Raw genomic sequence first — 20,815 nt, 5'->3', positions numbered from 1 at the left:
ACTCTCCTAATACCCCTTTTGCAACTTTTCGGATACAACTAGCCATGGAAATCCCACATTTGGCTAGCTTCCCCATCTCTATCCCAAACGAATTGGGTGATTACTTTCTCTTTAAAAGTGGCTTGTTTTTCTCCTTTTAGATTCCACCATCTAGTCCTTGGGCACTTCAAGGTCTTGTTCTTTGTTCTCTCTCTTTTGATATGTACATCCATCACCAACAAACGATGTTGATTAGCCAAGTTCTCTCCCGGTATAAGTACTAAATATAAGTACCAAGTAATATATTTATAATGAACTATCCATGTAATTAATATGTTTGGATGATTAAACGATTTTCAATTTGAATAATTTTTTGTAAGATTGATCTTTAAATGAAGATTAATATACTAAATGGTGCCGATCGTTAATTTTATTCGGTCAACATGCCATTCATAAATGTAAATGGAGAATATGTGCATCCCCAGGGAAGCAAGTATTATCCTAAAAAATATACCCTGGCATCCAAGTGTAATATTTGAAAGTCCCGGGAAAAGTTTCTTACTTATATCTTGTGGTGGGCACAAATATGATTGGGTGGGGGGTTGTAATCTCATCCTCCTCCTTTGACTTAAAACGTTCGCTTCGGGTCCGCACAATTTCAATGGTTTCCTTTCCCTGTTGCATCCAGATTCCAGACTCTCTCACTCCCTCACTCCCTCCCCACTCTCTTTCCATGTCGACCTTTTCGGCCAAACCCACTAATGTGATCACCTCCCTTCACAACCACCACAAATCAATATTCTCTTTTCCAACTTGCCTGCCTTCCCTTTCAAAACTTCAGAAAGCTTCACCTGTTGTTGCTTTCAATGGCGCCAGGTTACAGCACAAGCGGCGGCGGACTAATCCCCAAACCACACTTCCTACACTACCCACTTCCACCTTCTTGCAAATGGGTTCTCAGGAAACCTCCTCTGAGACACCATTTTTGGTGAAATCAACTGGCTCGGAGAGTGCTTCCACTTCCTCTGCCTCTCAAACTGTGAGTAAATCAACGTTTCTGCGTTTAATCTCCGATGGGATAGCCTCTTTCGTGTTGTTTCAATGGAATTTTGATAAAAGTTGTTGACTTTGGTTTGATGTGCTACTATTGCAATTTGCAATTTACAGGTTGTTGGGGTTCTGCATCTGGTTGTTTCACTTGGTATTATTCTTGCAATGGACAAGTTTTTGAAGAAGGCATTTGTGGCAGCTTCCATTAAGTTCCCAAGTGCGCTTTTCGGGATGTTTTGTATATTCTCCGTTCTTGTTATTCTTGATTCCACTGTCCCTGCTGTGGCAACAAGCTTGATGAACTTCTTTGAGCCGGCGCTTTTGTTCATCCAGAGATGGCTCCCATTGTTCTATGTTCCTTCTTTGGTTGTTTTGCCCCTTTCTGTAAAGAGTATTCCTGCGGCTTCGGGTATCAAGATTTGCTTCATTATAGGTATGCAAGTTTTCGCTACTCTTTCTAATATAGCTTTTCTCTGATGAAACTGTGCATTAATTACTTATATTTTCAATTTGCCATGTTGGTTTCTGTTGTCAGTGTCAGTGAATCAATTACTTGTTTGACCAATTTCTAACAATTGTGATGAGTTTAGGCTGTGTAGCAGTGATCATAAATAGGTCATTTGTTTCTAGATCACCCATACTATCATCCTAAAGTAGAAAGCGAAAACGCTTAGAAAAATATCTAGTTAACTTGTTCTCAATGAAACAACAAAGATAAGACCGTGTGGTTCTCGATCAAATAAATGGATGAGTGGTTTGATTGAAAAGAATTGATGAAGAAAGCTTTTTCACAGTATTGTGTAAGATTTCTTTTACCTAATCTTCCACCACCATCGATGATGAGATGTCATGTTACCTCTTCGGTTGAGCACAAAATACTCAATTTGAAATTGCATAGTCAACAAACTATCTTTCTTTAACACTAAACTTCTTTGCTGTTGCCTCTCCCCCTCTCTCTTCTGGTATCTACATGCTTTGTTTTCCCCTATGCTTTTATTACAGTTACATGCTAGTAATTAATGATTTTGTGCAGTTGGAGGCTGGCTGGTCACCCTTGCTGTTGCAGGATATACGGCAATAGCTGTAAGAAGAATGGTCAAGACAGAAATGACAGATGCTGAGCCTATGGGAAAACCCTCTCCTTTTTCCAATGTTGAAGTGTGGTCTTGGAGTGGGATCTTCCTGATATCATTTGTTGGAGCATTATTATCCCCAACAGCTCTGGGGACGAGTGCTCGAACATGCCTCCCATTCCTACTCTCATCAACTGTGTTGGGCTACATTGTTGGTTCTCGGTAAAACATATTTTTCCTGAGTTTACAGCATGAACATTTTTATGAAAAGTACATAAATATATAAACCAAATAATGGTTTTGATTTTAATACAAGTTACTGAAATTTGGCATCTTCTCCTCCTTAAGGTCTCATGCCTCTGTTGACTTCTAATTTTCAGATTTCCATCAGACGTGAAGAAGGTTTTCCACCCCATCATCTGCTGTGCGCTGTCTGCAGATCTGGCTGCGTTCGCTTTTGGATACTTCTCCAAGTCTGGGCTTGACCCTGTTCTTGGTATACATCTGAAACAATATTCTTGGTTTTGGCTGAACATTGTGATTAAATGTAACAAATTAGAAAGCAAAACTTTAACAACTTGCACAACATACTTGTCAGATTCCAAATTAGCTTTTTGGGTCTCTTGGTTAATCCTGATTTTTCCTATTTTATTTGTTCCTTCTTTTTGGATGTGGTATTTTCACCAGTGTGCTAATTCCTGGTTTTTGTTTCTTCCATGCAATTTTATATAACCACAGAAAGGAATACCCGACGTACTATTTAGAGGACTAAATGGACTTAATGTTATTAGATGAATATGAAGAATTACATAACATGGGTCTGGAGGGAAACATCTTATGCTTTGTATCGCGTCACAAGTGTTTTGAGGTTTCAATGATTTATAGAACACCTTTGATGTCGGACAAAAAAATGCTAATCTATTAGCATTAGACTTGTGGGAAACATGATGGTTCATGATACCCCGAGTGCTTTAAGTATGAAGATCGTCATTCTTCTTGATATTCACAGGATCTTACCTTACAAAGGTTTCATCTAATCCTGGAGCTGGTGATGTTCTGATGGGATTCTTGGGGTCTGTTATCCTCTCATTTGCCTTCTCAATGTTCAAACAGAGGAAGGTAAATAACATTTGAAGAGGCCGGGTTTCCCATAATTATTTGTTATACTTGTTTATTTTGGTTCATTGTTGTATAGAAAAACAGATTTTTTGGGGTTTTCCTGCAGCAGTACTCTTATAATTTTAACCTGATTCAAATTTGTGCATTAGACCAATTGCCGTCTTAACTTCCCACCAATATCTAGTTGACATGAAACCATATTTGAACATTATTTCTGCTCCCTACATATTTTCAGCTCGTCAAGAGGCACGCAGCTGAGATTTTCACATCTGTCATCCTGTCAACCATATTCTCATTGTATTCAACCGCTCTTGTTGGACGTCTTGTTGGGTTGGAACCTGGTTTGACTGTCTCAATTCTACCACGATGTATAACTGTGGCATTAGCTCTCAGCATTGTGTCATTGTTTGAAGGTACTAGTTCACACTTTTGTAGTTGTCGACGTGAAAACTTTGACCACATAAACATTTTCTGAGTTTGACATGAATTTCTAAAATGTTACTAATGAAACCCGAGGCTATTCCTGTTTTATTATCTCAACTTTTTTTTTCTTTCTCTTTTCACAAAATGATACAACTTTATAATGCTTAAAAAACAAAATTGCGTATGGTACATATCTGAAACTTGTATCCTTGAAATTGTAGGTACCAATCCATCTCTCACAGCGGCCGTGGTTGTAGTAACTGGTCTGGTAGGAGCTAATTTTGTGCAAGCAACACTTGATAAACTACAATTTCGTGATCCTATTGCTCGAGGGATAGCTACTGCATCAAGGTATGCATCTCCCCTGAACCTTGATCTGCGTGTGAAACTATAACTGTGAAAGTATAAACAAGTGGGCCAAACTGTAAACAATTAGAAAGAATTGTTTAAACCATCTGAATATGGTAGGACAGTTTGTTGAGACTTCTTAGGTGCATTGAATATTGAAGATTTTTACCTCCGGGCTAAAAGACATAAGCGTTATTAACTAGAACTCATCAGAGTGAGTTTAAGAAATCATAATTCGATTACTGTCTGTTATGCACTTACGGTGTTTTATTGTTTTGTTGCTCTAGTGCTCATGGATTGGGAACCGCAGCATTGTCAGCCAAGGAACCGGAGGCTCTCCCATTTTGCGCCATTGCTTACGCTCTGAATGGTATATTTGGCTCTTTGCTTTGTTCAATTCCAGCAGTCAGGCAAAGTTTGCTTGCCGTAGTTGGATGACACTATCAGCTCCTTAGTTTGTTCTCACAATTAGCTACTACTTCAAAATCATTGTTTTTATTAACCGTATATATATATATATATACAAGACATTTTTCCATTAGTACAGGAATTCACGTTGGAAAACCGTACTACAAAGAACGTCAATTGTAAACCTGAACAAACACTCATATTCGGTTATCTTATTGGATTTATGAACACTATCAGTTACTGCTGCACCACTTAGTTGGTAGGAAGCCAGCCTGAATAGTTCGTTATAAGTGAATGAGCATACCTTAACGCCATTGCGAACGTGTAAGCTGCAACTAAAAGAGAAGAACTTGATGTCACGAGGAATCGAAGAAATTAACTTAAACGAGTTTAGGAGGTTTTAAACAGAGGACCAAGTGAAGAACAAGGGTTTTTTATGCCATTTTAATTAAGTTACAATTGCTCCCTAAAACTTTTCTGTGATAAGCAAGGCCGATTATCATGAGATGCTAGTTAGGGCCCGGTGTCGTCGCTACAATACCCCGTGGCTTCAAGTGCACGGGGACGGGGAGATTAATGGGTAGGTAAAAGCCATAAAGGTAAAAGATCTATTTCTTTAAATCTTACATGTTCATTTAACGTTGCACTGAATACAACGTGATATTGTAAATTTTATTATTAGTCTAATAAGATTAGAAGCTATGAGAAAGAACCATCTTTGGTCGTGCAGGCAATGCCACCACATAGAGCCCCGATTTTACGAGGCCCCCAATTTTTGACACTGAAGATGAACTAAAGATAGGTAAAATTGAACATGAAGGATTGTCAAATCAGGTTACGTGTATGCCAATATATTGAACATCATGCTAAGCTCATTCCCTAGTCCCCATGAAAGAAGAAGCAAATACGTAATAAAGGAAATAAAGGGGCCCACCTTATCCATAGGGTTGGTTTGGTTATATAGAATTGAGATCCTCTTTGAATTTGTCCTAAACTAGCGCACTCAGAGATTCGGATCACTTATTTTAAATCGTGCGGATTTCATTAGTATATTCTACTGATTCATCTCATACAAATCAAAAGTCCAAATCTCGCTCTCTCTCTCTTCAATGGTCCAGATATCCAGATCTTTAGACTTTGGTCACAGAGATCCAAAGAGGATCACAAGGTTATATGAGAGTGATGCAACCAAGTATTGGGAAACTGAAATACTGAATAGATAAGATATATAGGTGAACCTCATAACTCAAATTTTCCATATATTTTGTTTAATTTTAATCTGTATAATACAAATATTCATGCATAGAATTACAACGTAAAGAAAGAGATGAGAGTGGAAAATAGGCATGCATGCAGTCTCTTACTTGAATTAAGTAGGTACAATCAATAGAGATAAGGCATGACAATGTAATTAGGCAAAGAGATTAATTTGATGCAATATTTCTAAGCTTTGGCTGCTTCTACTGGAGTTTTGGCCCTGGCTGCAATAAGCTGCTCGTAGAGGTCCCGGATCTTCAATCCGACGATGGTTTGGAAGAGGCCAGTTCCGTTGTTGCTGCCGGGGAAATCAGAGTGCTTCAACATTTGTTGGGTGACTTCTCCATAGAACTTGGTGGAGATGTTGCTTAGATGACTCTCCACATAGATCAGCTCATCTAATCTGTCAAATTGCCCATCCATCTCCAACAATGACACCTATTATATACATATGACACCACCATAACCAAAAACAAAATGGTTAGTTAAAAACGCTTTTGTGTAACACCGTTGTAGGATGCATATTGACGCGTTATTTGGTGAACAAATTTAGCAACAAGTATTAAATGCGTACCTCGTGGCTGAAGTAAGTGTCAGGGCCATAGTTGAATTTGATTCCAGGGTAAGAGCAGGTGAGCTTCCTTCCACAGGGAATCCATGAGATGGTGGAACCCTCATCAAACAAGTAGACTGGGTTGAAATATTTCACACCTTCCTTCATAATCAACCTCACCCTCAACACCTTCCCCTCATTGTCACCTGGAATCAATTGGGTTGGCAACACTTCTATCACTGCATCTGCGTACTGCTTTTGTGGATCTGCGTGCAAATCACAATTAACAAAAGATTATTAATAAAGAGCGCAATACAACAAACTGGGAGTGCGAAAATCATTTTTCATACCTAAATCATGCAAAGTAAAGGTATGTGTGTGTGTATAGGGGTGTGCTATCCACACTCCTTTTTACTTCTCCCACACCTCTAGTTAATTTCTGTCCGTTGATCTTCTTCAAATCATCCGATCAGACGGTCAAAAATTAAAAATATGTGAGAGAAGTAAAAAGAGGTGTGTGGATATCACACCCCTATATATATTAGTGTGTTACGTACCAATATAAGCATCGAAATCAGGCTTTCGGGCTTCAATACTGGCTTTGATGCTCTCGAGACTGTGTCCACGCTCCGCCATGTCCCTCTAAACAATCCAAGTTTTAGCTTAATTAACACGGTTAATTTAACAAATTAGGTTTAATTACCCGAGGGTTAATTTAATTACCTGAATTTTCCATGCAAATTTAACCTCATTGCTGATGTCCAAGTATATGCTGAAGTCCAACAGATCCCTAACTCGCTGATCGTACCTACACATACATATATTAATTGATTAATATTATATATATATATATATTTTTTTTTTTTTTTCTTTTTTTTTTAGAAAGTGATTAATATATTTCTGAATGCATAATTAACTAACAGTTAGGTTCGTTACGAAGTGTATTTCTCTTTTCAAGTTTGACTTCTTCCCTCCAACAAAGCTTATAATTATAATAAGGTGGTTGTCCGTGGAATTAATTAATTTATCATTGAGTAATTAAAGTATTAATAAAATAATCACTTATGACTACGATCTATCTTAAGTTTGAACATCAATAATGATAAATCTAAAATCAATTCATATATTCCTCATATCTTTGTATAAATATATCGTTATATAAAAATATTGCTTCTAAAATAGAAAGGAATGCCGCTTGGAACTTATAAAGGCCACAATTACATGGATTTCAAACAAAAACATGACATATATTGACATACAAATCCTTGATTGGTCAACTACGTATGACACCAGCGCCCGCCATAGTCTTTTGATTGACGCAAGTGGATGTATAGTATTATTTTTCTCTGCTTAAATAAATACATATGTTTGTGAAAGATATGTAAAGTAGGGATAATGGTTGTATACTTGTATATGCCAACTTTTACCAGCCTTGATTTCTTTTTCTCTTTTCGATTTACTGATGTTGACTTGGAAATATATTTTAAGAAAGGATATAGCGTATTTGAAGTTAATGCAAGATTTGATGCAAAACAGAGCACAATAACAATTTTAAAATTTATACAGTCGACTTCACTTAGTGCAATGCAAAACAAAGCACAATAACAATTTTAAAATTCATACAGTCGACTTCACTTAGTGTAATAAGGTTTGGTTATTGTTGTTGTTTTCTTTCTACTGATGATAGTTGGATTATTTAGGTCAGTGAGTAAATTTGAAATTGTGAGCTACTCCAACATTTATTTATATATTTATTTGAAAAGAAGAGTTCCTTAAATTCCCTCCCGTCTATTTGTATATATACATGAGAAAATATTTTCTTGTCAAATATTGACTTGATACTAAAGAAAATATCGACTTGATACTATTGGTCATGATAATGTTTGTAAAAATTATGTGGTCCAAAAATAATAATAATAATAAATTAATAATAGCACTTTTACGAAATCAGTTTAGATGAATTTTAATGTAAAACTATCCGCTTATGTGAAAGAAGAAGTTGAAATAAATTACAAGGAAGTTTCTAATTAAGAACAAGTCCATGATTTCATGAATGTGTACTGATGAAAAATGATAAAGTAGTAATTAATTAGTTAATGAAAGTGATTAAGATGAGCAATTAAGTAGGCATACACTTACATTGGATGTAAACCTTCAATGACAAGAATCTTGGGGGGCTTGATGAGCTCGGGAGGATCCAAGAGACCAGAAACATGGTTGTAAATAGGCTTCTCAACAGCCTTCCCTTCCTTGATGGCCTTCACCTGCTCATACATAAGATCGAAGTCGTTAGCTCTTGGGTCGAGCGCGGTCACTCCTTTCTCCTTCCTTCCTGTCCTGTCCAGGGAATGGTAATCATCCAAGCATATCACCGTCGTGGTGTCGCTGATGAGCGTGTTGGAGTCAGGGTTTCCTCCTTTAGGCGGCTCCGCTGCTCCTCCAAACACGCTCGTCAGCCTCCTCATGAATGTACTCTTCCCACACCCTGAGTCCGCTGCTAAACCGATAACAATCGTCTCTTGCTCGCATCTTATCACACTCACTCCAACTGATCTCCTGCTGCTGCTGCTTCTCTGCTTGTAGAACACCGCCACCTGCTGCTGCTTTTGGCCGCTGAACCCCAACGAGGAGGAAAACGAACACGTCGGGTTCAGCTGACCACTTGTGTGCACTGCACAAATCGCCATTTTCCCACTACTACTACTCCCTCTCTCTCTCTATCTCTCTCGCTAGCTCTCTGCGTTCTTGGTTACTTGGTTTGATTTGGGAAAGAAAGAAGAGTTGGGAGCAGAAATAAGAGGCTGGAAGAGGTGAGGGCAGGCAGTTTTTTGCGATGGAAGGGAAAAGAAAATGTTGGCTGATACTGCTGCTGCTGACGTGTCTTGTTGTTTTTTTCTGGGGTTTCTGGGACTACCCCCGGTTTTTTGATAAATTTTTCAAAGAGTTAGGAGGTAATGCATAAGGTTTTTGGATGGACTTCAATGGGCTTAAGTCAGTGGGTGATGGGCGACGTAGTCATTTCATACTTTTCTTTTTCCACTGCATAGTAAAATAATAAAGTGGAAGCATACTTGTGTTTTTTATTATATTTGAGGAGAAAAGATGGGATTTTTATTTTTTAGTTTTATATATTTTAATATATTTTATATTTCGATGAGGTGGATGGGATGTACATGATAAACGCAGGCATCGAGGGAGAGCAAGAAGAAGAAGCGTGGTGGTTATTTGTTGTGGTGTGGATATTTCATGTGCCACGTGGCAGTGGAGTGGTGGCTGGTTGAAGATTGGGGTTGAAGGGTGAGGAATGGAAAGAGATATAGAGAATTATAGAGAGAGTATGCGCCATCCACTTTTTGATTTGTGCTGCTCTCTCTGCTGGCTTGTCCGTTTGTGGGGATTTCTAAGGTGAGATACGCGAGTGTTTTAACGGTCAGATTTTTATTTAAAATTGTAAATATTAAGATTTAACAGTTAAAATATTTAGAATATTCTGTATTTTAGATAATTTAATCCGTGTCATCTGTTAATAACATTTTTTTGCCTGATGAAACTTAAAACTCGTTTCAAGTAGTTAGTGCTGAACATTAAGCAACAATCAACGAGACCAAAATATCCAGTTATTATCTTCGATATATTATATAAGTGTTTGTTTTTTCAAGATCCATGTTTTTAACGGAATAAAACAAGTATATGTGAGTGACAGTAAACAAACACGTTAGTGTACAAGTTGCTAGCGGGTTCATTCATTTCAATCGGAACCTATTAAGGCCTGACTCTAACACTTCATCGCATTGTGCAGTGTTAACTATTCATCTACGATAACCTCATATGATAAATCAAAGACACTTAAGCTTTGCTTACAGTTAATTGGCCTTTGAACAGAAGAGAAGCAGGTGGTCGTCAGGCAAAAACAGAGGTGAAATTCTGGAACCAGATTATTTCTCGATTCCACAGATCATATGGTGCCGTTCTATACTTCTCTTAATTAATTAGCACAAAAGCTGTTCTATCAGAACGCAAGCTCCCCATTTAAGCAGACTAATCGGAAGCTCTCACGCAGTGCATGCATATAATACATGCAATCAACTTTAATAATTACAGAAGCTCTCTCCGTACACACAAGTAATATATTAAGATTCAAAAAAATTAAGTTACATTCAGCATGTGCCAACCGAAATGAAGAGAATAAAGGTACACTATCCCTAACTCCTAAGTTGGCTGGTTAATAAATCAAGGGTTCCAAGAGGTGCAGGGCGCTGTTTGGTTGCCCCGTTCAAGTAGAGAAAACAAGAAGACGGGTTTGGAATTTGTTTTGAACCAGTGAAGTCCAATTTCATCACCCTCTTTCAACTGTCTCCTCTTGACGAATGCCGGGTGCCAAACCAAAACGTAACTGTTGTCGCTCTGCTTCAAAACGTAAAGATGATGTGTTGTGTGTGTATCGCCGTCATGAAACGTAATTTGTGCACCCTGTCCGTTCTCAAACGACTTTGTAAACTTGTCGTCCACGTGAGGGAGGATATGTTTGTTCATCAAGCTTGCTGGCATGTAGAAGTGTCTGAGATCTCTAGCTGTCAATTTCTTCTTGATTCCCCAAGAATCCTTAAAATTTAGATTGGCAATAACAAGTTCATCTCTTTTCTTCCTCTTCATCTGCTCCTCCTTTGTTGCAGTATTTTTATTATTGTTCGTCATGTTATTCTCATGGATGCGATCGCGAAAGAAATCACCAGTGGGAAAGTGTGAAAGCGTCGACACTAGTTTTTGACGTTTTGATGAACTATTAGTCGTCTGATCACGATCATGAGGGGTAGTACTAGCAGGACAGGGTTGGTCGGGTACTTGGTCCACTTTTCGCTTCGTGTTGTTATCATTATTTGTACTAAAACTTGTAGGCCAAGTCGGATCCCACAAAGCTAACACTGTCGAAACTTCGTCATGTGATGATCGTCGTGGTTTTGGGCGTGGGTTTGAACGGCCAAGGATTAGTCTTGTTGACAGCGTCGTCCCTTCCATATTCTAATTTGAATCTTGAAACTGTATAAAATTGAAACTTGAATGCAAGCCTGAGAGCGAGAGCGAGACAGTTAGAAGAACAGAGAGAATTAATTGATGTGTGTATGTGTATTTATAATACGTAGCTAATGTTGAGAGTATAAATTTCACATCGGGAAACAAGAGTTTTGCATGCGCTTATAGGTAAGTTAGGTTACTTCCTATATTCCCAAATGGTGAGCCTCGAGTTTCGTCTTGGTTTCACTGTCGACATTCAAGTTCTGAACAACTGAGGATTCCCGGTTGCCTTTTTTCCCTTTAAATTCCTGCTTCAGTTCGGTATAATTTGCCTACCTGGGACCTGACTGGCGGCTTACCTTATTTGTTTTCTCTTAAGGTATAGGGTTCCTTGTTTCTGTAGGTTAGGCTTCGTTTTGATTCATTATTTAAGTCTTAAGTTTCCTCATCCTTGTAGGCTAAGGTTTGTTTTGACGTACGCGTATAGATACCTCCTTATAGAGAAGAATAAAGTATGATGTCTGAGGGAAGGGACGAAGATGTCGGTGGCATCACGTTCAATAACATACTCCATTGATGGAGGTTTCCCAGATTCATGGCGCTCATTTCATCGACAAAAGATTGAGAAGTAATTACTAATGATTTACTTAAGAATGGTAGGCCTGCGCTAGAACAAATCATTGGAGGAGGAGAGTCCTGAAGCAGTACTTCTTGAAGAAGCAAGTAATAAACAAGAAGATGCTCCTCCAAAGAAGTGAGGTCCTAATAAGTCTACTAAAAAGATGTTTGAAGTACCAGAGACTGTACAGCAACCAAGGTTTTCTAGCGGCGGCAGATCCCTCAGAAGCTACGAGATTTTCAATTCTGACAGATAACTTCTAGTAGGAGCACCGGGGACAACCGCAAGCATGATGCTTTGGAACAGTTGAACAGTTAGCGTGCTACCTTTGAGGAATCCGTTCGCTGTCTGAAGCACAAGGCTTGCGTTGAGAATGTGAGAGCACGTCGACTGGATGATGATGGAGCTGCTGCACTTGTCTTAAGAGAAATGCTTAAGTCAACTAGAACTGCAGGGAAGAAGGTACAAACAGAAAATTCAGTTCCGTTATCTATTAGTACCATCTACGAAGAGGCGATAAACAGCGAAGCTGGTCATAGTTTGACATGGGATCGTGTCAAAGCTGCCCTCAGCTGCCTGTGCGATGGAGAAAGAGATGTGGACGATGAGGATGATGAGTCGGATAGTACGTGTCAGCTTGAAGAAAATTCTTGAGCAAACTCAGAACAATGAGGTCAAGTCGACTGTTTTGAAAAGATAAACAGGAGAGATGCTTATAAAAAAGTTTACGTTACCAGATTTCAGTGCTCGTTGAAAAGAAGGAAACTCCGGCGATTCTCTTTGAGTACTGCTTATGGAAAGATTAGTTTTCTTGGCGTGGAAGGTAGACAAGCCCATTGTTTGGAAACATGTTTTGGAAGAGATGTTACACGCCGTATTCCTGACCCCCTAAGGAATCAAAGCAAAACGGGCATGCAATTCAATGGACGGTAGTCTGTCTACGAAAAGGATACCATATACATGTTAGAATGTTAGCATTCATTAACCCATTGGCAATAGGAATGAGAAGCTCCTGATTATTAAATTATTAGGCAAAGCTTCCCTTCTCCAATGTGAATTTATCGTCTTAACATGCCTCCTCACGTACTGCAGTAACTTCCCGAAAAGAAAGAACATTTCAGCAACAAAAAAGAAAACTAGAAAAGGAAAGATGGCATGAACTTAAGAGGAAAGGTATGATAAGGGAGAGGTTCTAAACCCAGAACGCAGTGGGTTGGGTGAAGAAGAATGCCCTAACCACTTAAGCAATCCACCACTTGCAGTGAAACATGGAATTAATTAGTCCAAACTCCCACTTCTAACCAGGAGGATGGCATTCGCCCTTTCCCGGTCAGGTTAGGATTGGACATCAAGCACTGTATAAACAAAAGTGGTTTAATTTTTATACATAATTAGGGGCCTTAAACAGACCTCTACTCATGTATTTATCCTAGTTCATGCCTTACAAGTATCAGAATCGGTTTACGGTTAGACAAATTGTCACCAATCCATGCATCATTAGGAATTACCAAGGTAAAATCAATTCGAGCTAGTTATATTTCTTTCCGGTATAACCGTGTCCCGTTGCAAGCGTCCTGTCCTGATTTAAACTTGGGACTGCTTCTCTGAAATTTTCTCAGACTTTCAGCTAAAAATCACCCTAACAAAAAGTTTTCAGAACCCAATTACGCTAGAAAAATAATGAAACTATAAGTACAATTACAATGCACAGGAACTCAACCCAACAGCAGAAAGCAACTAGAAAGAAAAAGCTAAGATAACCTGGTTAGAAGTTCTAGTAAGCATACTTGCTGCAAGTTACTGTTCAATGATCTTCGTTGAGGTAGGCATAGTGTGGCGGGGAGGTTGAATGGTACACATATCTGGGTGGGGAGTTTGAATTGTAGACGTATTGAGGTGGAGATGACTGATAATAGGAATACTGGGGAGGGGATTCAGTATGATGGACATAAGGGGGCGGAGAGGGGGAACTGAGTTCGCTTGTTATGGGTGTGGCAATTCGAGTTTGCTGTTTGTCTACTCTAACTTCAACCAACTCCTGCTCCTCCTCAACTGGTGGCTCCTCCTCAAATGATCGGAAAATAGGGTGCAAGTATGCATCAGCCAAGTACGATTTCATATTTAGGTCAGGTTCTGCAGTCCGTTCCATTGTGTCTTTAGCCATTGCTTCCTGAGCAAGTCACAGAGAAAATAATTGCCACCAGAAATTTGAAAAAAAAATTACATGCTCCTGTGTAAGCGTATATAAAAGTCAAATGCACCTCAATAAATTAATTAAAAGTTCTGAGCTTACCTCGAGCGGGTACTTTCTAAATGCAGGTTCAAATCGATACTTGCAGAACTTGTGGAACGATAATGTTAATATTGGTAGAACAACAAGTAATGGAGTAGAATTAGCAGCCTTTTTTGTGCTTAGCAAACCCATCAGAAGTAGTTGAGATATCAGTAAGCTTGCTACTATGCGGCTATGAACTTGCGGCCAAAATGCGGCAGCACTTTCATATCGTTGATTGTACACATTGATTATCTGCAACGAGAAATAGAGAACAAATTACATGGATAAACAATGAAACGTGATGCAGAAACTAGCCTATCAAAACTAAAAAGATGAATGAACTGACCTGATGACGGTAGACTAAGTATGCAAAGGCAAAGAAAACTAGTATGAAAGGCAGCAGGATCGGGGTGATCACAGCATACACGATACCAAGAAGGAAGTAAAGTTGAAGACTTGGGAGGGTTTCTGGAAAATCCACACTCCCAGGGTCCGTTGCCTTTATTCTGTCTCTCTCGGTTTTTACCAAAAACATGTTCTTGAGATGAAATATAACCAGTCGTTTCAAACGGAGGATTTCGCCAGCAATTCCAGCCCATCCATCAACCATTATATACGTAATAAAGAAAGTAGCCTTCGTTGGTATAGACACTCCAATGGTTCTTGGAATCCTATAAATAAGGTTCATTAAAGAACAGTCATATCAAACAGATGAAAAGATAGGTTAATGAAGTGTTCTTGGAATCCTATAAATAAGGTTCATTAAAGAACAGTCATATCAAACAGATGAAAAGATAGGTTAATGAAGTTGTATATCGATAAAAGCACCCGAGATAAGTTTCTGGTATGATAATATCACTTAATATCTTTTTGCTAATATTAATGATTTGAATTGATCTCTATGTCATGATTTGAATTTGTCTGATACAGGTCTGTCATTAGAATAGTGGACTTTGGAAACACAGGTTTAAGTTACCAAGTCAAAGTGAATCCAGACCAAATTCTAATCCTTTATATCAACCCTATAAAGTGTAATCACTCAACACTCAACACCCCTCCTCCCCTGCCCCCCCAACCCAGAGACAGTCAATCTCTCAAATAAGCGTCTAATCCTAATTTCTAAGTATTATATTAGCATCGAACAGTATGCCACTGCCCCACACCTGCACACCCTTACCAACCCACCCACCCACGCACGCACAGTTAGTCTCCAAATTGGGCGTCCGGTTTAAGAAAAAGTGGACGCCCACCCTAGCAGCAGAACAATTAAACTGATTGATTTTCTGGTCTAACAAAAATAAAGGACATTCAAGTTATTTCTTCTCACTCTTATAGATTTGAAGCCTCAACGCGCATCAACCATCACTAGCACACCAGCCAACCACAAACACCGATGGAGTATAATTAACAAGCCCCATAACTCATACCAAACTATCTCCACTGGCTCAGTTCCACACGCAAAACCCACAGAACTCAATCAAAGCGCGCTCTGCAATCTGCTTTTTTAGAGCCATTAAGGAGCTCTGCTTATACACACAAGTATACATTTGCAAGTCAAGTGAATCTATAATGTATACAGCTACCTCTATAGGCTATATTTCTAGGAAAAAACTATTACTAGAGAGACTATATAATTCTTTAACCGCCCTTTCCTGAGTTCATTGTCCTAAACAATCCATCAATTCCTCTCCTTCCACAAAGTCCACAATACTGCGTGTGGGGTAGATTTCCATATCAATATCACAATTAATAAAACTAGCAAGTTAACAAAAAATCTTCCTGTACAAACTTAGAAATGAAAAAATTTCCAGGGATAGAATATTACTCCGTAGGTGATTGGTGAATGAAAGAATGCAGTTGCTGAAACGCGGTTCCAGTCACTATGCTTCCCAAAAATACGTTGACTAACATAAAGTAATAGTATTTTACTGAGGTCTTCCGTTCTAGCGTTGATAATGCTATATGCCCCTCAATTTTTGACATGATCATCAACACAGCTGGGAGAATGTACAAAAATATCTTCAGGGCCAGTCCAGGAAGAAAACCCTGTAGAAATGACTTGATGAATTTCCTGCAAAAGAGTATTTGAAAACCTTACGACATAGAAATAAAATTCAAGAAAGAAGGAATAAGCTTCTAGAAGACATAAAAAGGCAAAAGCCATGTATTCTATAAGAGCAATGGACAGGCCATCCACTCAGAAACTATTCTATGAAATGCAACGGACAAGACATCCACTCAGAAACAGTACAATGACAAAAGTAGCAATAGATTAGGATATCGACAGAAACAAAAACAAGTGGATTCATACTCTCAACTGGTTATTCCCTGTTAAAAAAAAATACTAATCATGGAACATTTCATTATTATGAATACCAGAATATGAAATATATTTTGCAGACCCTCTAAATTAAAAGCAAATGAATGACATACTAAGGTCAATGTTATTTAACAATAACTATGATTTCCAAAAAAGCATATGGTACGGTAGGCTTACTTACAATTCTACAACTGGCCTGAGAAAAGGAGCAACTCTTTCCAGACCCTCTAAATTTGCAAGTGATTGCACAAAGGCTATGGGTATCATGTAGAAGAACACCAAAGCAAACACCGAAAGCGAGATTACAAGTTTTCGGATGCTTAAAGAAACAAATGGTATAGCCAAGTTACGCCAATAGACATCCCGGGGTTCTGGGGCCCAATTTGTCAACCATAGTGTAGGATTCCTGCTCTGTTGTGTCTGTGCACAAACAGCCGCAGCCCAACGCGAATCAAATGATACAAAAGCAACTGGCAAAATAGACTTAGTGTCCTTGAGAATCTTCTGTCGTTCCAGCGCCATCTAAAACACAATACAGGAATGAAATATAATGCATATAAATACAAATCCAACCAAAAATATAAACCATACTACAGTACACAGAAAACACTTACCCTAAAGCATACAAAGAAAGCTGAAAATGATAGCTTATAGAATAAAACGTACAACATTATCATTGTTACTACAACTTACACTTTTCTCAAACTCCTGTATCTGTTTTTTGTAGTACTCAATGGAATCAACTTTTGTACCCCAAAGCCCCAAAAATCCATTCTGAAAATGAAAAGCACTTTAAATTATCAGCGTCCAAGACAAAAAAAATTGCAGACGAACTGTTAAATAAGTACATACGCATACATTGATTGTCTAACAATATCACTAGTGATATGCATACAAATATGAATCGTTTGTTTCAAGTAAGCGCATATGGAAACACTACCTTCATTGTTGGTTTTTTGTCCGGGTGCCTTTCAAACTTAAGCAGGTTATAGTCTAGCCAATTTTGGAGCCTATCTCGCTTTCTCACAAGTTTGGCAAATTTGTTTGCATTGTACACTGCCTGAACGAATAAAGAAAACCGATAAAATCAAAACCAAAAAGTGTGCTGTGGAAAAAGTACATGGCTGTTGTATATATCGCCCATCCATCAAACTCCTTACTAGTGAGCTAAACAGAGTTTAGTGATAACATTTCAATACCTGGTGGCAAAGATAATGATCCGGATGGTTCGTTTTGAAGAAGTGATCCACACTATCTGATACTGAGCGACCCGAGACATGTGGTATATTCCTGACCACTACCTGAAAGAAATAAAGGAAAAAAACTGTAAATTATAATATTAGCATTGGAGTTCAAAGATATTTTCCAAACAGAGAGTAAAGAGTAAAATTACTTTACCTGATCAATCTCTCAAGTAAGAAAAAGTAAAAAACGAAACATTAGCTCAATGAATAGAATTTTTATTTTAGTCATATGAATTTATCAGATTGTGAATCATGTGAGAAAAATAACTTTGACCACACTTTTCAAAGTAGAAACAGTACTTTGGAAACATTTTCTTGAGATTGACACATGTAGGCAAAGCAGGGAAGAATATATTAGTTAAAACAAAAACAGAAACAGAAACACAGTCATACAGGTTGCGCTTGGTAAGTTTATGACTCAAGATTGCAAGGATTTATACAAGCATCATTTGCCCCCAGAAACAGAACGACACTCTAAGGTGACATATCGTAGCAGCTCAACCAGAATATAAGTTGAAATAGAAGCATAGCAAAATTAAATCAGGTGCTAATTTCTCCTCAATTAATGCATACTAGTTTTCTACAATTGTACGGTAATTGATGACTTTCTCACCGTGAACTGTTCTGCACGCCTGTGCTGGGAAGTTAAGAATTGTAACCTCATTGATGCTACATAGTCATACTCCTTGTATAACATGTAACATGTCCAGAATGTGAACAAATATTCCAATCCTATGTGGACAAAAAACCTGAAATGGTATAGATTTTAAAACATAAGTAAAGCTTCTTACATGATAAAATACAATACATTCACCGAAAACAAAAATAAAAACAAAACAGAAGGAACAAATGTAGCCACAGATATTATATATTCAATACAATCATCAACAACAACAACAAAGCCTTTTCCCACTAAATGGGGTCGGCTATATTCAATACAATCATCCAAGTAAAGAAAAAGTACGTGTAACTATGATGTTGTTTTGACCTTCATTTACTCATAATATCATGAAGTTCATTTCATTGATGCATAATTTGGTCAAAGAAAAATCAACTCTACACCTTATACGGTAATCAGTTATTATCAAGTCTTAATATTTGCAAAAGTGTATAAGAGACACAGGGTTACCTTATGGATTTAGGTCTCACATTCGATATAGAGAGCTTATCAATGTCACTCAAAACCAATTCTTTCTTTAGGAAATATAATGTTCCACTTGACACATTAACTGGAATGAGAATAAGAAGTGCTAGGACAGCCATTGGAACAAATATCTTCAAGCTGCGAATAAATAGAAAGAAAAAAATAGTTATTATAATGCGCAAGATATTAAGCAGTAATTTCTAAAAGCTCGCTACCTAAGTATCGATGATAGATATGTACTCCTTTACACAAGTATAGACATTCACATAAATGCATGTAATAAGATAGAGGGACTTGCTATTGCTATTGCTGACTTATGAAGGACGTTCTCTTCTAATCCACTTTTCCCTTAAGTCATCATTAGTTGCGTGTTAGTCTGTAAATAAGAGGTTAATGTGCTTGTAAGACAAGATGTATACACCAAAACCGAACTCTTAATAAAAGAGTTACCAACATATATGATATGAAGCTCGTGCAAGTTGGGTGGTGTTAAGAGTGGTAAGTATGCAATTCAAGGTGTTGGGAAAAGACACAAAAGCCATCACTGTTTGGGGTTGCAGGGTGATGATGTTTTTTGGGTCAAATGGATGAAGCAAAGTAGAATGATATTTTAGGATTATTCAAGGTGGGTGTGTATGAACTTCTAAATTAAGTTACTTTTGCTCTGCTCTTTCGGCTTCTGCACTGCAGAGTTCAGGGAGTCTTCAGTGTCAACATTATTGCCAAACTCGAAAGCTGCAGAAACTTCGGCAAACAATTCTGATAAGCTCATACTAGCCCAATCAGCTTGCACTCTGAACAAATAGATTGACCTGGACTTAAACCTTAAAAGGTCTCATCTTCACTACGACGCAATCGAAATTACTCAAACGAGCTTACTAGAGTAGCGACAACACATCCGCCTTGACCTTTTATTGTGGCTTGTGAACACCTCTAGTTTAACATTCAAACTCTAAGCAAGCTATCAATAGACAAATACCAGCCAGAAAGTTTTTCAAAAATGCAGTTCTATTAAAACATCTCAATTCTGTCACTACACAATTAACACAAATTTTATTTTGCAGAACAAAATATAAACACAACCCCTAACCACAAAATAATGGGGAATTCAATTCCTAATAAATTAATTTAATCCAAAAGAAGCAAACTTTAACCAATAGAAACAAAAAGTTATATAGCCACTTTCCCTCCCAATGATATTTTCACTAGAAACAACCCAGAGAGTCAAAATCAAGCAACACCAAGTCTCCAACTTATACACAAAACAGAAGATACCAAATTTTCTGGTCCAAGTCAAACTTAGTAAACAACCCCCAAGTCTCCAAATCAAAATTCCGAAAATTTTCTCATTAAAAAAAATATAAATTAAATAAGTAAACCCAAGAGGCAGAAAAATGGTTGAAGAAGCAAACTGAAGGGTGAGAATAAAAGTTACCCAAGAATATAAATTCTGAGGAAAACAGCGGAGTCGAGGCCAGCATGGCTGATAATCTCAGACTCGGACATTCTCATGGCCTGAGGCATCCAGTTGAGGAAAGTGAGGTAAGTCTTAACGTTGAGATTGACGAACTTGCCGACGAAGTTGGCGGAGCGCCGGGGGCTGCTCCTGCCGCCACTTATGTACCATTTCGGAAAATACACCCGGTCGTTCACCGGTTGGATTCTGAGGAGGGCAAAGGCCAGAAGGAAAGCAAAGGCACTCAGTATGTTGATGAAAGCTGACACCCCAATGTCACCCAGAGTCGCCATTTACCAACACCAACAACAAACCCAGAATTTAGAGAGTATGAAATTTGAGAGAGAGAGAGTTGTGTATGGAGTTTAGAGAGAGAAGGAGGAAAGGTGAAGCTGCTCCGCTGGTATGGGTTGGATGATAAAGGAAGAAATAAGGGAAAGAATATTGAACTTTTTGTGCAATATTTGCAGCTCTGGATTGGAAAAGGAAGAAAGAAGCACAAGAATATTGAGCTTTTTGTGTAATATTTTTTTC

At 38.1% G+C, this 20,815-nt stretch overlaps 4 protein-coding genes and 1 pseudogene across 8 annotated transcripts; 2 read left to right on the top strand and 3 right to left on the bottom strand.

The window, feature by feature from the left end:
• Positions 1-695: 695 nt before the first annotated feature.
• On the top strand, positions 696-4,648 carry LOC103962520 (plastidal glycolate/glycerate translocator 1, chloroplastic). Its single transcript, XM_009375236.3, has 8 exons — positions 696-1,018; positions 1,147-1,462; positions 2,063-2,324; positions 2,483-2,598; positions 3,112-3,221; positions 3,457-3,634; positions 3,866-3,995; positions 4,280-4,648. Exons 1-8 carry the CDS (start codon positions 713-715, stop codon positions 4,428-4,430), a joined length of 1,569 nt encoding a protein of 522 aa, XP_009373511.2. The 5' UTR covers positions 696-712; the 3' UTR covers positions 4,431-4,648.
• Positions 4,649-5,633: 985 nt separating this feature from the next.
• LOC103962521 (phosphoribulokinase, chloroplastic) lies at positions 5,634-9,061 on the bottom strand. Its single transcript, XM_009375238.2, has 5 exons — positions 8,350-9,061; positions 6,934-7,018; positions 6,768-6,852; positions 6,232-6,476; positions 5,634-6,095 (listed from the first exon to the last, which is right to left on the bottom strand). The coding sequence occupies exons 1-5, from the start codon at positions 8,895-8,897 to the stop codon at positions 5,844-5,846; spliced, it is 1,215 nt and encodes a 404-aa protein (XP_009373513.2). The 5' UTR covers positions 8,898-9,061; the 3' UTR covers positions 5,634-5,843.
• A 1,379-nt stretch (positions 9,062-10,440) lies between these two features.
• Positions 10,441-11,226, bottom strand: LOC103962529 (putative B3 domain-containing protein At1g78640). The gene has a single exon (XM_009375244.3). It carries the CDS (start codon positions 11,224-11,226, stop codon positions 10,441-10,443), a length of 786 nt encoding a protein of 261 aa, XP_009373519.2.
• Positions 11,227-11,740: 514 nt separating this feature from the next.
• LOC125474644 lies at positions 11,741-12,779 on the top strand (annotated as a pseudogene).
• Positions 11,845-20,815, bottom strand: LOC103962522 (CSC1-like protein At1g32090). Of its 5 annotated transcripts, none has more exons than XM_048578573.1 (12): positions 20,261-20,815; positions 18,811-18,963; positions 18,295-18,430; positions 17,637-17,738; positions 17,378-17,497; positions 17,131-17,211; positions 16,619-16,959; positions 15,943-16,188; positions 14,464-14,788; positions 14,136-14,369; positions 13,604-14,012; positions 11,845-12,290 (listed from the first exon to the last, which is right to left on the bottom strand). In XM_048578573.1, exons 1-11 carry the CDS (start codon positions 20,572-20,574, stop codon positions 13,647-13,649), a joined length of 2,418 nt encoding a protein of 805 aa, XP_048434530.1. In that variant the 5' UTR covers positions 20,575-20,815; the 3' UTR covers positions 11,845-12,290; positions 13,604-13,646. The 5 variants fall into 5 exon arrangements, with proteins under 5 accessions (XP_048434530.1, XP_048434532.1, XP_048434529.1 ...); XM_048578575.1 differs by having other exon boundaries at positions 13,630-14,012; XM_048578572.1 differs by lacking the exon at positions 11,845-12,290 and adding an exon at positions 13,356-13,481.

This window comes from the organism of the source record quoted next, unplaced genomic scaffold, assembly GCF_019419815.1.
Source record: "Pyrus x bretschneideri cultivar Hongxiangsu unplaced genomic scaffold, Pyrus_bretschneideri_v1 Contig125, whole genome shotgun sequence".
NCBI classification, from domain to species: Eukaryota; Viridiplantae; Streptophyta; class Magnoliopsida; order Rosales; family Rosaceae; genus Pyrus; species Pyrus x bretschneideri.
The sequence above is the reverse complement of the archived record's forward strand: the minus strand, read 5'-3'. Positions and strand labels throughout refer to the sequence as shown.